Source organism: Lottia gigantea (genome assembly GCF_000327385.1).
Source record: "Lottia gigantea unplaced genomic scaffold LOTGIsca_19, whole genome shotgun sequence".
In the NCBI taxonomy this organism is placed as follows: domain Eukaryota; kingdom Metazoa; phylum Mollusca; class Gastropoda; family Lottiidae; genus Lottia; species Lottia gigantea.
Window position 1 is genome coordinate 2853241 of NW_008708358.1, and position 15438 is coordinate 2868678.

At 36.5% G+C, this 15438-nt stretch overlaps 4 protein-coding genes across 4 annotated transcripts; 2 read left to right on the top strand and 2 right to left on the bottom strand.

Annotated features, from left to right (window-relative positions):
• Positions 1-1337: 1337 nt before the first annotated feature.
• On the top strand, positions 1338-1715 carry LOTGIDRAFT_114484 (hypothetical protein; the record flags this gene model as incomplete). Its single annotated transcript, XM_009052847.1, has 1 exon — positions 1338-1715. A coding segment is annotated over one exon (378 nt), but the record flags the coding sequence as incomplete, so codon positions are not given.
• A 974-nt stretch (positions 1716-2689) lies between these two features.
• On the top strand, positions 2690-3573 carry LOTGIDRAFT_97771 (hypothetical protein; the record flags this gene model as incomplete). The annotated part of the gene is made up of 2 exons (XM_009052637.1): positions 2690-2843; positions 3272-3573. Coding segments are annotated over 2 exons (456 nt in total), but the record flags the coding sequence as incomplete, so codon positions are not given.
• A 2673-nt stretch (positions 3574-6246) lies between these two features.
• Positions 6247-8602, bottom strand: LOTGIDRAFT_214031 (hypothetical protein; the record flags this gene model as incomplete). Its single annotated transcript, XM_009052848.1, has 2 exons — positions 8455-8602; positions 6247-7180 (listed from the first exon to the last, which is right to left on the bottom strand). The coding sequence occupies exon 2, from the start codon at positions 7111-7113 to the stop codon at positions 6247-6249; it is 867 nt and encodes a 288-aa protein (XP_009051096.1). The 5' UTR covers positions 7114-7180; positions 8455-8602.
• A 2390-nt stretch (positions 8603-10992) lies between these two features.
• LOTGIDRAFT_231447 (hypothetical protein) lies at positions 10993-14876 on the bottom strand (the record flags this gene model as incomplete). Its single annotated transcript, XM_009052849.1, has 6 exons — positions 10993-11292; positions 11911-11974; positions 12465-12536; positions 12755-12880; positions 13653-13698; positions 14543-14876. 6 exons carry the CDS (start codon positions 14874-14876, stop codon positions 10993-10995), a joined length of 942 nt encoding a protein of 313 aa, XP_009051097.1.
• Positions 14877-15438: the final 562 nt, after the last annotated feature.

Here is a 15438-nt window from a genome sequence, read left to right on the forward strand (position 1 = left end):
TTTTGCATATAAATATCAGCCCCTTTAGCTATTTCTTATTCAGGCAAATGAATATCAAGCAAGCAAGGTAGGGGTTGATTTTATATCTTGTTATATTCTTTGACAGAAAATACAAATCAGCAAAGCAAAGGATGCCATGTTAACAGTATAATCGTATAGTTGCATCAAGAGTTCAGCAAATTACGCTTGTGACAATTTTGAAAATTGGCAAAATTGGAAAGTATTGTATTTGGCGCTTTCAATTTTTCAGTCTGTGCATTTTTTATAAAGATATTCTCATTATTTCTAATTTATGGCACTATTGTCTTTAAAGTGCCCGCGTCAACCCTGTTTCAAGCTCTGACATATTTTGCTGTTTTCGGATACCGGAGTCATGAGATGTTTAAAACGCTTTTTTCAGTTCAGAATATCAATTGTAGCATTTATTTGTTGAAGAAATCACGATGGGTTTAATCCGTCAAATATCGTGTTTTATGGTGACCACTTTGCTGGTTACAGCTGTTACAGGTAGGATTTCATTTTCTGCTTTTTTGATGGGAGCATGGTCATTTTAATGGTAAATAAATAAGTAATAAATAAGTGATCAACATCTGACAAAATGAAAAGTAATAAATAAGTGATCAACATCTGACAAAATGAAAAGTAATAAATAAGTGATCAACATCTGACAAAATGAACTTTGTAATAGAAATGCCTAAAAGAAATTTAAATGTTATGTGCATAGGGGACACCGATAGCATTGATTTGCACAATTCAAAATTTCAATCAGAAGTCTGTGGTTCCTGCAGTTCCACTAAAAATTCAATTTTGATGAGATCAGGGTCGCAAAAGCTGCTTTTATCATTTAAAGACCTGTGCGACTGTGATGCCATCAAACAATTAGTTTTATTGGAATTGTAAGAACCACAGATGTCAGATTGGAAACTTGCAAATCGATGTTTTGAGTATCCTTTAAACACGTAAAAAGTTTTAAAACTCTCTTTAAAATCACTTTGAATTATATACATGCTTTCCTTTTTAACTTTGGAAATAAAAGAATTGTAGCAACGCTATCATTTACCAAAATAAAGGTAGAACTTTGGTTTGATAGAACTATAATTTCAAGGCGTTGAACCATATGCTATAAGTTGCTATCTCTATTTTCTTCTTATAGGTTGTAATGATACCACGGACCCCCCTCCTCAAGGCACGTCCACGATACTCATGACTACCTTGGTGGGAGACGATAGAACTACAACGCCACAGGAGACCTCATATCCGCCGTATCATCGTACATCACCGCAGTATTTCGCCCCAACAACGTATGTACCGCCTGATGAAACTCAACCACCTTACCCATCATCCCAACCGCCCTACACGACATACCCGCCATCGACTCCACCGCCCTACACGACATACCAGCCATCGACTCCACCGCCCTACACGATATACCCGCCATCGACTCGACCGCCCTACACGACATACCCGCCAACAACTCCACCTTCCTACACGACATACCCGCCATCGACTCCACCGCCCTACACGACATACCCGCCATCGAGTCCACAGCCCTACACGACATACCCGCCATATACTCCACCGCCCTACACGACATATCCGCCATCGACTCCACCGCCCTACGCGACATACCCGCCATCGACTCCACAGCCCTACACGACATACCCGCCATCGACTCAAACCCCAGAGTTATCAAGCACTACATCTGCACCGTGTGAAAATGATACAAGTGTACCGGAATTTGGTGATGAAGAGCCATCATCTTCCAACGCTACAACTACAGGTATTTTTTTTTATTGTCATACCTCAATAGATTGTCATATTACCGGATATGATTCCATTTTGTCTCACTGATGTCGCATCTGTATAACAATCTGCACTGAAGAGAATAATTTCGTTTGATAATTTATCATAACCTAAACCAACCATGCTAATAATGACAGTCAATTTGTAATAATAGTTATCCAAAAAAAGGTGACATAATGAGAAATTTTCAGCAAAACCACGAAACGTTCATCAGATTTGTATTCTCAACAGATTGCGGTACATTGGGAGTACATTTTAATATAGAATTAATATTAAATTTTTAGAATTATGGCAGAACTATCATGTAGTTTATTCCCTAGATAAGTTTTGATCTGTTCAGCTAAAAAACACATTTCCATTCAAGATATTGAGATATTTTTGAAGGTGATGAAAAGTGTGCAGATAGAGGAGGGGAATGCTCCACTGCAGCCGTGTGTGAAGGTGGGAAATACGTCACTGGTTTATGTGCAGGTCCAGCAAATAGAAAATGCTGTATCAAAGATGGTTTGTAATTATTTTATTATCAATTGGGGTAGCTTTATCTATCTTGAAGAGGTTATACGGATGCTTCGAGAGAGATCAATGCCAAGAGGTTTGACTGAGGACCAGCTGGTAGAGAGGATAATTTTATTGTAAACCTAAGTTGTTATCAATGTAAAAATTAGCATAACGTATGTTTAACACTCGTTAGATCAAGATTCCATCTAGTCTGGTCTCACATTAGTGGTGTTTTTAGCAAACATTAGATGAAAGACCGAGCAGAGCCACAAACTTTTCCAGGGAACCACAAGCAATTCTTTCAATATGTAAAAGGCAAGCTATGTTTCGAACTCCTGTGATATAACATCTTTCCTTTTTCTTAGATCCAAAACCAGAGAAGTTTGAGTTAGTGACCCGGGAGGAATGGGGTTCGATAGTGGACAGAGACGACCTGACGTTTATCAGGCTACCCGTAACAGAGGTGATAATACACCATACAGAAGGGCAGGAAGGGTGTAATACTGAACGGTGTAAAGAACTAGTTAGAAATATACAGGCCGGTCACAAAACACGAAAGGGTGAGTAAAGTGTATACTGTTTCGGGGTAAAAAATGCGACGCCTCCTTAAGGCACGAGAGAGACTCTTAATGGCAAGGGCCTAAGGGCACGGGGAATGTCGCTGATATATAATATAAGGATACTTTTAGAGGTACGAGAGATGTGCAACTCTGAAAATATTTTATGTACAGAATCCGAACTTAGGGTGCTAGTATCTTATGCACTGTTTGGATATAGGCGAAAAAACCACCTGAATAATAATAATCAACAAGGAGCTATAGTTTGGAACTTGGGGTACTAAGGGTCGATCATAAAACGTGCTTATAGTACGACACGAATAGGGAAAATTTCACTAAAATTGTTTTGGTGAAAAATGTTAAAAAAATGCACGTCTCAATGAAATCTGGTGGCTATATTATTTTTCTTCCAGACAAGAATGGAAATTTCTGGGTTGATATTGGATACAGCTTCCTGATATGTGGCGATGGGAAGGTATACGAAGGTCGAGGGTGGGACAAACAAGGTGCCCATACCCCTGGACACAATACAATTGGCATAGCCATAGCATTTATTGGTAATTTTGACGAGAAGCTACCTACCGCAGCTGCCCTAAATGCTGCAAAAGCTCTGATTGAATACGGATTGGCCAATGGAAAGATTTCGCCAGATTACGATGTAATTGGTCATCGCGATGCATCAGCCACAACTTGTCCTGGAGACGCGTTATACAACTTGATGAAAAATTCACCAAAACCACAGGCTCCCGGCAACTGAGGTTTTGTAATTAGGAAATAAATATTTTTTTTATTAAATTCTTTGTAAGAGTTATGGTTCTTTAGGCTTGAGTTAATTCTGTTTTTTGACCAGTTATTCTATAGAGGTCATTCATGCTCACATGATTTGAATATAGGTTTCTGACCTATTTGCATGAACATCGGAGATATCAATTTCGGTGTCGATGGTCCTTGAGATAAAGGAAACCAAGTGATGACGACTCTTTCAGATTGTATACTACCGAATTCAGCCATTCAGAGCCTCGATTAGTAGTTGCATGAGCAGCCTTGTTTTACAGCCTTTCTGTCGAGGGCTCTGATTGGTTGTATTTGCTAGCGTATGATCCATTGTATTTACTATCTTCTGTGGTACAAAAAAGTGCCTTACGATAACAAGGTATAAGACGGTGATCATATTACCTTGACATTGTGAAGATGCATATTGATAGTCTTAGAAATATAAGGCATTTCGGAGCATTTTTTGATCTCTTTTTAGGACCATTACGAACCCTGTCCCCACCATGATACGCCCCCCTCACCCCACCCATGTATCGGTGTTTTTAAAAAGAACAAAGGTGTAGTACAAGTCGAGGTGTATTTTAATTAAAGAAGAGGTAAAGAGTCACATATGGTTTCAATGTCATTCAAATACATGTCGTTATTAATATTTCGCTTCGGATTTTTCTTTTTTTGATGCAAAGTATTACTATTACACAATGTAAGAAATTTTACCTGCATATAATGCACGATTCACTGCATTTATTGCAAATGACCTTATTTCATGTCACTTAGTAGACAACGTTCTTCAAAACAACGACCGGGAAAAATACGAAACGAAATATTATATCTGTGTTTGAATTGGGTTGAATATTTAATAACAAGTATAATAAATATAAAAAGAGTTGATCAAATTGATAATTATAGCAATCAAATAAATAAATAAATATAGCTTACAAACATTATGCAAAGTGTCTATTAGTCCAAAACATCTGCCTCTATTCCAGCCTCTGATAGATATTTTGACAACTTTCAAACTAGCTATCAGAAGCTGGAATAGAGGCAGACGTTTCGGTCTATATATTAATGACATATTATAAAGCGTGCATACTAGGCTACTGAGAGGCTTTCGGCATTTGTTAGTATTTCTATAACACAGGTGCCATTAAGTCTAGGGCCACTAAAGCGGAGGTGATAGTCAAAATTTAAATATTTTAAAAAGATTAAAAATATGATGTAAAAATATTAAACACTGTAAATATAAATATTGCTTTTAAATTAATTAACATGAAGAAAGCAGAGTAACAAACTCCAAGCAGAGCGGTAACATGTAGATTACTAACCCTGAAAACGGGTTAATCAAAATTAATACAATACAGCTGTGGAAATAAGGAAAACCTTTACAATTATGCATTGAAATGAAATAAATATAGTTTTACGTCCTCCTTTTCTGCAAATTTGCACTGAGAAACAGGGCTAACATTTACATATGTCCCGGGACTATCAAATTGTTTTAATACTATCTCTCAACCTGCTTTCCACAAAAAAAACAAAGGCAATAACTAGGTTAATCAATAAATAATTTTCACACACAAAAACAACATCGTGAAATGATTTCATGAATAAATTATTGTTTTTCAAAAAATCGAATTTAGCCTAGGCGTTCATCAAATTGACGAATTGAAAGAACAATTTGATATGAGCTATTTGTTACATGCATCCTTAAAATAATACAGTATCATGATAATTGATGTTATTTTGGCAGCTAAAACAACTAACATAGAGTTTGCTGTAAATCTAATGAAAACTTGAAAAACGCAATTATTATAAATTTGTTCGAGTACATAAAAAAAGAAATTCACAATGGACATTGATGAGATAAAGTTTGGTCTTTGCATATGCATTTCCAAATAAAAACCAAAGGGAGATCACTCCATATTGAGGTTAAATGAGTTATTAAATAGGCTTGATTCAGCACATTTGGTGTTAAGACTTGTTACAACTTCTTCTACCTGTAGCTATAAGGTTGTCTGTTCTTATTCACATTTGGAAATGTCTTCAGATATGCATAAATACTCTTTTTACCTGATTAAACCTTGGTCATCCCTTAATACTGTTGAAAATAAACCTGAAAGTCAGGTCAGTAGCTAGCCCAGGATCTCAGGGGGGACCAATTTTTTTAAGTCATTTAAGTCATCTAAATTTTTAAGGGGGGGGGGATTTTCTTAGGACCCCCTCTGGCCCTCCTCTAGCTACAAGTCTTCTGAAAGTACAGAACATTGTTCTAATATCTGCAGTGTATGCTGCATAAACAACTTTGTAAAATAGCCAATAGGGCTAATTTCATGAACATAACTTACAAACCATTACAATTAATAACAAGTTGAAAAACAATTACAATTACAGTGTTTGACAATTCAAAGTCGTATTACACAAAACTTAGCTAACTATGGTGAAAATCAGATGAGTGCAATGCTAAAAGTTTCTGTGGAATACGGTCTAAATAACCTAACCAAATTTTTTCGAACGATTATGAACTTTCTGAGTTTGTTCTCATCTCAAATAAATATCTGAACCAAATGATTTTTTCTAATGAAAATACACACATGAAAATTGTCTAAAAGTCATATTAAAATTATTGAGTTTTCTTAGATGGTACATGCCCATTAGCTTCTGATACACTTCCATTTTGAACTTTTCCAGTCTTCTTCTTTTGAGCTTTAACATATGAATGGTAGTAAAAATTAAGAAATAAAGCCAGAATGGTGAAACCGTAGAAGATGAGAGCCCAGTGCATCCATGCTGGAAACTCACAATCAAAAACTAAGGACTGTACAGCATGGGTGATTCCAATACAGAACTGAGTCAGTTGGATTTTTGTCAGGTATCTTTTCCACCATAAATACTTCTGAAATTGTGGCCCTAAGGCAGAAACTCCGTAGTAGGTGTACATCAATACATGTATGAAGGAGTTCATCATGGCCCCAAAGAAAGACTGACCTCCTGCTACCCATTTGATTCCAATCCACCAAATAGGAAACATGGTTGCATGATGGTAAACATGAAGAAAACTAACTTGGTTATTTTTCTTACGTAAAATAAAAAACACAGTGTCTAACATCTCTAGCACTTTAGAGAAATAAAACCACCACAATGCCTTGGCTATTCTCATTTCATTATGATCATATGTATAACTCACTGGTTGGCACAAATAACTATATCCTAACTTATATGATGCTGTGAAAAGTTCTGTACATATATGCAAATTCAAAAGAATTAAACCAAAGTTGTAAATCATTAAACCAGTTTTACATTCGATGGCTTCACGTTTTGCCATTATCTTGGGCACCACATACACAAAGAGTAAATAAAAGGCAGTGATAGCAAGTGTTGGTATAAAGCTGTCCATTAAAAACCAGTTTTCCACACGTTTATCTGCCAAGTCCAAAGCCTTTTGATAAAGCTGTTGAGCTTCTTTGATTTTATCTGTGACTAACTCCATTTTGATGGGTTTTTCTGAGACACCAGTTGTAAACTTTCAGACTAGCTAGTTCCTAACATGAGCAGATCTGAAATATATTCAAAATTAATCAATTAATTTTAAAACATTATAGACTCGGTGGTGTCCATGTGGAGTGTGGACTCTCTAGAACAGAAAAGATGCTGAATTGTCATAGAATGGTATTCAAGTTTGTAATTATTCAGTTGGTATACCTAACAAACTTTTTTAAAGTGGTAACACAGACTCTTTTAAAGCTTTCAGACATAAACCGACCAGTCAGGGGGTGGCATCAGGTGTCCTAGAAGAGTGAGTAAACATACTGTGTGAATTTAGTGACAGCAATTTTGTACATCTCAGGTTAGTTTTTGCCATGCTTGAATCACTGAAATGGTGGAGCACCTGTTTTATATTACAACATGATATCTTAGACACATACTTTGATACTATTCGAGCATCTCAACTACAGTAGACAGACCCTACCTTAATGACACCACATTCCAACACAAACTGATTCAGCAAGGTGAAAATCACTGAATGATTCTCAATGCAACTCATAGTCTGGACTGACACCTAATTAAACCTACACACCAATTGTAACAATCATGGTTCAATAACATATAACAGAATACTAATTGGCAATATGGGGGAGCTAGCTATACACTAGGGAAAAATCTTCAGTGAGCAAACTGAAAGGCACCTCATTAATTAAACAAAAGGGGAGTAATTAACAATTAAAAAGGTCACACATGCAACTATTAAAAAACTTGGTAAATAATTACCCTGCTAAAGGTGTTTATTGCAGTATCAAATTTACTAACAGCAGATGGCCATAACTGTATTATACATCATTTGAACCAATAACTACCTAGTTTGCAATATCAGCATCTGCCAACCAATTCATATAAAAACTACCAACTACTACGACAACCAACAACTACCTAGTTTACAATATCAGCATCTGCAGGAAGCTAAAGTTAACTTGTCATTTACCAACCAACATCATTTGAAACTGGAAGGCTAGTTGGTTGCTTAACCTCTCTTTCACAATTAAAAAAGGCCTAGATATGACACTTTCTGTACACAAATGAAAATATCTTCAGATACAGCCCTGCCTCACCCCCTCATACCCCTTACAAAACACACTGCTAAATGTGAAAAAGCTGTCCATTGACTAGCTTTCAAATTTAAATGATAGCTTCTGCCTCACTCCTGTTAGGGTGGAACCAATCAATCATAGAACCCAGCATTGTGTGATAATCAATTCCTTATGAGGAAAAGGCACAATTAGCAATTGGTATTTTCCTTAACATCAATAGATTAATTGACCAGTGCAATACGAACCCCGTCTTGTCCTAATAAACGACGATGTTTATATTTGTTTTATCACCATAACAACTTGATATTTATCAAACAGTTGTTTAGTTTCACCGGTATACAAAATATATACAAGCAATCGACAAGACTGGACCCGCCATTAATATCCCCATCTCGATCTTCAAGTCGCGATTGGCTACGGATCTTCATAAAAGAAGTTCACGATTATCCAGCCATATTTATAGTCTGTTACAACCTGACTTAAAATCTAAAATCAACTGATTTTTATTCGATTGAAAATGCGTAGTATTCGAGACTAGTGGTAACTGAAGGGCATGGTAATCTGGACTAGTACACGCGTGGTACAAAGTACCGGTAGACTTGTATGGAAGCCGATAGCGACCATTTACTCTTAACTTTTTGGCTACCAGGAAGCTAGGAAAAGTTGCACAGGCAAGGACAAGTGTCTAATTATTCTCAAAGTTAACGTGCTTTATCAGGCGAAATAATAAAGTCTCTCAAGCTTTTCTGTTTGTAATTCAAGTCCCTTTTGAATCATAACACATTGCTTTTCAGGAGTTAACTGAACTGTTATTTGCAAATTAATCTTGGATGTTCATTTAATCGCCGACTGTTGATAAATTAGGTCAGTCAACGGTCAGCTCCAACATTGCACACTTCATTAGACAAATCTTGCACAGACTTAAACAGGACCTCAAACTTAGTTTGAGTTAACATAACATATGTTTAGCGATTTTTAATTTCATACTGTGAAAATATTCGACTATCTCTGAGAGTATCAAAACCACTATGGTCCTTTATGTGGAAATGTCCGTGTTATTCCCGTAAAAACCATATGTTCGTATATATACATATTTCGTATGTTATTTAGCTCACCTCGCATGAGGACATATTTCAAATATTTGTCAGGTAGAACTTTGTACCCGGAAGTGTATTATTATTAAGAGACAGTCACGAGTATATTTACACTCTATAGGCAATAGACTCTACCCAGATTCCTTAGAGATGTGCTTTAAGAGATAAATTCATAGTTACTTACCAAATGTATTAAACGGTACATGCGTCAAATCGTAGTTGGGTTATAATTGTACTTCATAAAATAAAGCTTTTTATAAAAGAGTCCATTCAATAATTGTATATACATGTTTTTCGTTACCTAGGTCACCAATCAATAATCCATAGTCGCGATTAACCAAGTAACAAATAGACAATGTCAAGTATTCCCCCTGTAGTGTTTTGATCGTGTCAAGATTACTCCACGCCAATTAATCAAATTCTATTGAGATAAGTACTCTTTAAACGGCTAATCCTATCAAGTCGTATCATGATCTGTTGTTTCTTAATTACAAAAAATTACCATGTCTTTTCCGAAAATGTTTTTAAAGAATAATAATGAAATTGGGAAATGAGATGTTTTGATAACTAATATAGGCTATATATTTATGCATATATCGAATTGTTAAAAGTTTTGAGTATAGACAAATATATTTCAGATCGGTTTCAGTCAACTCGAGAGAAACACTCATATCCAAAAATTGAACGACTGGTTGCAGATTTTGACCATTCAGATCGACGACAAAATTGTAATTTTAATATTGACAATTCGGGCTATACAAACTTACATTTTTATTTCACTTTCACTTCACCATATCACAATCGTTCTAAGAGGCCCCCCTGACCCCCGACTAGTGCCCTCTAATATTCTCAAAGTGACGAAGAGTCTCTCGATGCCCACCCCCTCTCCCCCCACTTCCCCTGTCAATGAAATCCTCTCTACTGGAAAATTCCCATTCAGACAATGAACATGATAAATCAGACAAAGAAATATTTAAAATTTTAATAAATTCTGGTTTTTATTTGTTATTGTTGGAAATCTCATGCACGTCTTTATTCTCTTGCCATTACATCTGATGACGACACGTGTATATTGTGTTGAAACGTTATGTGCCCAACCTTATTAAAGAAGTGTGTTATATTCCATAATATTGTCTTGTGTTTTTGTTATATGTGCTCCTCGCTTCTATATGTCGTTCTCAGCATGGGGTCATCGATTGACAAGCTTTGGTACATTCAGCTGTTGATATTGGTCCACCAAGAACTGTCAAGGTAAATCTAACTCAGTTAACAATGTTTATAACCGTACTCCTTATAACTTATTGATGTGTTCGTTTGTTCCTAATTCACATTTCAACCCCAATTCAAGTGAAATGTTCTCTCCTTAACACTGTAAAAATCATTATTAGGTACCTCCATTGAACTGATTTTTTTTATCATGTTAAGCCTCCCTTGATCTATTAATATTGTTCGGTAAAGTCAATGTTTTGTGTATGTTGAGCAGCATTCGCCATAATTGACCATAATGAAAATTCAGAAGACATAAGTTATAATTTAAAAAGAAAAAAAAAAAAACGAAAAACAAAAACGAAAGCGACAATTCAGAAAATATAAATATAAAACTAATTCAAACTAATTCAAAAGAATTTAACAAATCCATAAAAAGGCACTTTAATAACTATTGTTTTTTTTATACAAAAAGGAAGATTTTTATTTTGAGTCCGTAAACTTGACATTGATATAACAAGACTCGGCTTGGGAATTAAATTTTAGTAAATCAGAATGTTGACGAGCATGACCCGTTTTAAAAAACGTCTCCAGCCCGTGTGATGGCAAATCACGATGCATTTCATAAAAGGTTTTAAGTTCATCTCTTTTTGGTGCTCCTGGAAAGATGTGCCATTCTGTAAGTAGCTGTCGTATTTGAGGAAGCATTCCATCTTTGATAATATTTATCATGACCTTCCATTCAGCTAGCTCAATATCAAATTTCAATACGTCGATCACTCTCTGAAAATATTCAAATTAACAAAATAAAGTTTTGCGTCTTTCTTTACAGACCCAATTTGGCTTACGCCATGCACATAAGATCACATAAGATTTGCCACATGATCCCCACCCTAGACTGTATGAAACTGCGATGAACTGCTAATCAATGTATGAACATCGTGTTGTAGCATTTTAATAACCTACATCTAACCCAGGGATCATCATAACGGCAGTCTAACCAGGAGATAAACTTACCTTTTCGTGGTGTTACATTTTCATAACAGACCTCTAACCCGGAGATAAAATTACCTCTTCGTAGTGTAGCATTTTCATAACCGACCTCTAACCAACCGGGGATAAACTTACCTTTTCGTGATGTAGCATTTTCATAACCGACCATTAACCCTGGGATAATCTTACATTTTCACGGTGCAGCATTTTCATAACCGACCTGTAACCTGGGGATCAACTTACATTTTCGTGGTGTAACATTTTCATAACCGACCTCTAACCTGGGGATCAACTTACATTTTCGTGGTGTAACATTTTCATAACAGACCTCTAACCTGGGGATCAACTGACATTTTCGTGGTGTAACATTTTCATAACCAACCTCTAACCAACCGGGGATCAACTTACATTTTCGTGGTGTAACATTTTCATAACAGACCTCAATGTTCGAGTTTTCCAGACCTGAGGCTTCCTGACATAAATATCAAATCTTGGTGTAAGGAGGGGGGGGGGGGGGGTGCAGAATCTTCAGACCCCCTTAGAGATGCGCCTGTTAATTCAGCAATGAGAAATATAGCTTGCCAGGCGAGGTGATATACGTCCACTTGCAGCGCTGATTTTGAAAACAAATATACAGTCACCAGTATGAAATATTCAACCTTCAGTCATACACTTTTATTGAACTTTTTGGGGCGATACTGATTAATGTTACCAAGTTTTGTCAAAATCTGTCAAAAATTGTGCCTTCTAGAGCGTTTACGAGCAATTGTGACTTAGACGGGCGACGGCAATATTTACACGTGCTATGACCCACTTAAACATCGATGCTGTGAGGAAGGGACACAATTAACTTGTTTTAAAAAAGCTTTCGACGTTACCCGTATTCATCGTAAATCATCTCAAACATTCTACCTGGACCTACATCTTATATTCCGGTTTTTGATAAAAACAATTTTAATTACCTTGGATCGAATGAATACACCTCACAACCTTCTTTCGCCATTGCGATATCAAATGTAAAATCCCAAGCTATCCTAAAAAACAGAAAGAAAAACAGTTTGTATTTGACAGAAATGATAGGTATGGTACAGGTTTTTAATGTACATCATCATGATCTCCAGACGTTGTTTAAAAGTTGTTAAAAGTAGTCCGCGAATTGCAATACAAACGTTTCTTTCGTCATGAGGTGTTTGCCTCATTTGCCTATATAAAGTTGCGATGCTAAATTGAACATCTTATAAGTAATATTTACCCAAACGAATAAACTAAACAGGGTTTATCTGGACGAATAGGGCTGTATTTTTCATCAAAACAAACTTTCCAATTTCCCATGTTCTTAGCATTCTTACAATTATAACCTAGAGGCTTATCGATATTCCTACAACAAAATATATATTTTCTTAAGAAAAATTCACATGGATTTGTACTTACGTTACGCGAGTACTTACAAGAGTAAATTCTGTCTATGTGAATCGGGCTTAAGGGGTAATAACCTCTTTGAAGGTTATAGTCAAAACGACCATTTCTTATAACAGCCGATATAACGTCCACAAATCAGTCAAAATGACCATAAGATTAATCAAATTTTATGATCTCACGGAGCAAGTGGTCTTTATTAAACAGATCGAATGGTCTAATTAAACAGGTCGAATGATCTATATATACATAGACCGAGTGGACGCCATACACAGGTCGAATGGTCCTTATACACAGGCCGAATGGTCCTAATACTCAGGTCGAATGATATATAAACAGATCCAATGGTCTTTAAACAGACCAAGTAATCGTGTGGGCTTTATACGCAAACCGGGTGATCTTTAAACACGGATCAAATGGTCTTTATACACAGACCGAGTGGTCGTTAAATACGGACAAAGTGGTCTTTACACATAGGAAGAATGGCCGTTACACACAGGCTGGGTGGTTTTAAGCACGGACCAAGTGATTTACATTCAGGCCGTGTGGCCTTTACACACAGGTCGGGTGGTCTTTCAACACGAACCAAGTGGTCTATATACATGGACCGAGTAGGTTTTAAACACAGGCCGAGTGGTCTTAATACAAGTCTTCATACTCGCCAAAATTCCCTCCCCTTCCCCCCCCCCCCCCCCACAACCAGTTGTTAATGCCTTTGTGGACGTAATAATTACCTTTCAATCAAACAAACATATTTCCACCAAGAGTCAACTTGAATACCTTCAAAATATAAACACAATTGCCTTCATATAACTAACAGATGACGTTATTTCATGATGGAAATTGAAAATAAAGTCATGTTTCTTTTCAGGTATCCATGATTTTGAACGAACCGTATTATGAGTCCCTTTATCTCGGTACTTAAATCTACTTCGGACTGATTCATTACATTTATTGATAAATTCTCTCTTCTCCTAAATGAACATGTCTAAAAATTGGGACGTCTAACTAATATGATGTCTAACTAATATGATGTCTAACTTATGGAATGTCTAACTAATATGACGTGTAACTAATGGGATGTCCAACTAATGGGATGTCTAACAAATAGGATGTCTAACTAATGGGAAGTCAAACTAATATGATATCTGACTGATGGGATGTCTAACTAATAAGATGTGTAACTAACGGGAAGTCAAACTAATACGATGTGTAACTAATGGGATGTCTAACTACTGGGCTGTGGGGCAAGGGAGATGTCTAACGAATGGGATGTCTAACTAATAGGGAGTCTAACTAATAAAATGTCTAACAAATAGGATATCTAACGAATGGGATGTCTAACTAATAGGAAGTCTAACTAATAAAATGTCTAACAAATAGGATGTCTTACAAACAGGATGGGTTATTACCAGTATATCCTCCCTTTGTCTAAATAATATGTCTATCAATTGGGACATCGAGTTAATGGGATGTCCATAATTTGGGACGATTAACAGATGGAATATAGCCGGTAAGAAGTAATACACACAGCTGCGTTCAAGTGCTACTTAATGTGTGTATCCTTCAAGCCTTCTATTGCAATACATGTATATAAATTTCCTTAAACAAAATAGATACTCACCTTTATCAAGCAATGTACACAAATCTTTTACTCCAATGTTTTGAGGAACAGTTGGTTCTTTTGGTTTCGTTATTGTTATTTTTTTTGTCATGTCTTCGTTTTGGTCCTTCATTTGTTTCTGCCTATTTTCTTTTTCTTTTTTCAATTCTTGAAGCATACTATCTTTTTCTTTTTTCATTTCTTGAAGCATACTATCTTTTTCTTTTTTCATTTCTGTGGCTTCCCTGTCCACGGATTTTGTTTGTAGATATCGTAACGGCTGGTATTGAACAAACAGGAAAACAAAGATAAAGAAGGCGATGAGCAGGATGTACAGAGATCGAAGAAAATTCATCCTGATTTTATTCTGAAAAGATAGAGCACAATCAATCTAATCATTAAACTATTCGGACATCAAGCCATTAGGACTGCAAGCTATCCAGAGATCGAGTCATTCGGATTTCAAACCATCCAGCCATAATGCAATCCAGACATCAAGCTATCCAGGCATCAAGCTACCCAGACATCAAGCTATTCGGACATCAAGCTACCCAGACATCAAGCCATTAGGACTGCAAGCTATCCAGAGATCGAGTCATTCGGATTTCAAACCATCCAGCCCTAATGCCATCCAGACATCAAGCTATCCAGACATCAAGCTACCCAGACATCAAGCTATTCGGACATCAAGCTGTCCAGACATCAAGCCACTCGGACATCAAACCTTTAAGCCACCATGTCATCCAGACAACCCGACATCAAACTATCCAGGCACCAAGCTATCCAGACATCCAGACAATGCGTCACTCCGGCACCAAGTTATCATGTCATTCAGACAATCAGACATCAATTCATCCGACCGCCAAAGTGAACGAGCAACACATTGCTGGGTAGATGTCGACTTTCGCGATTAATTA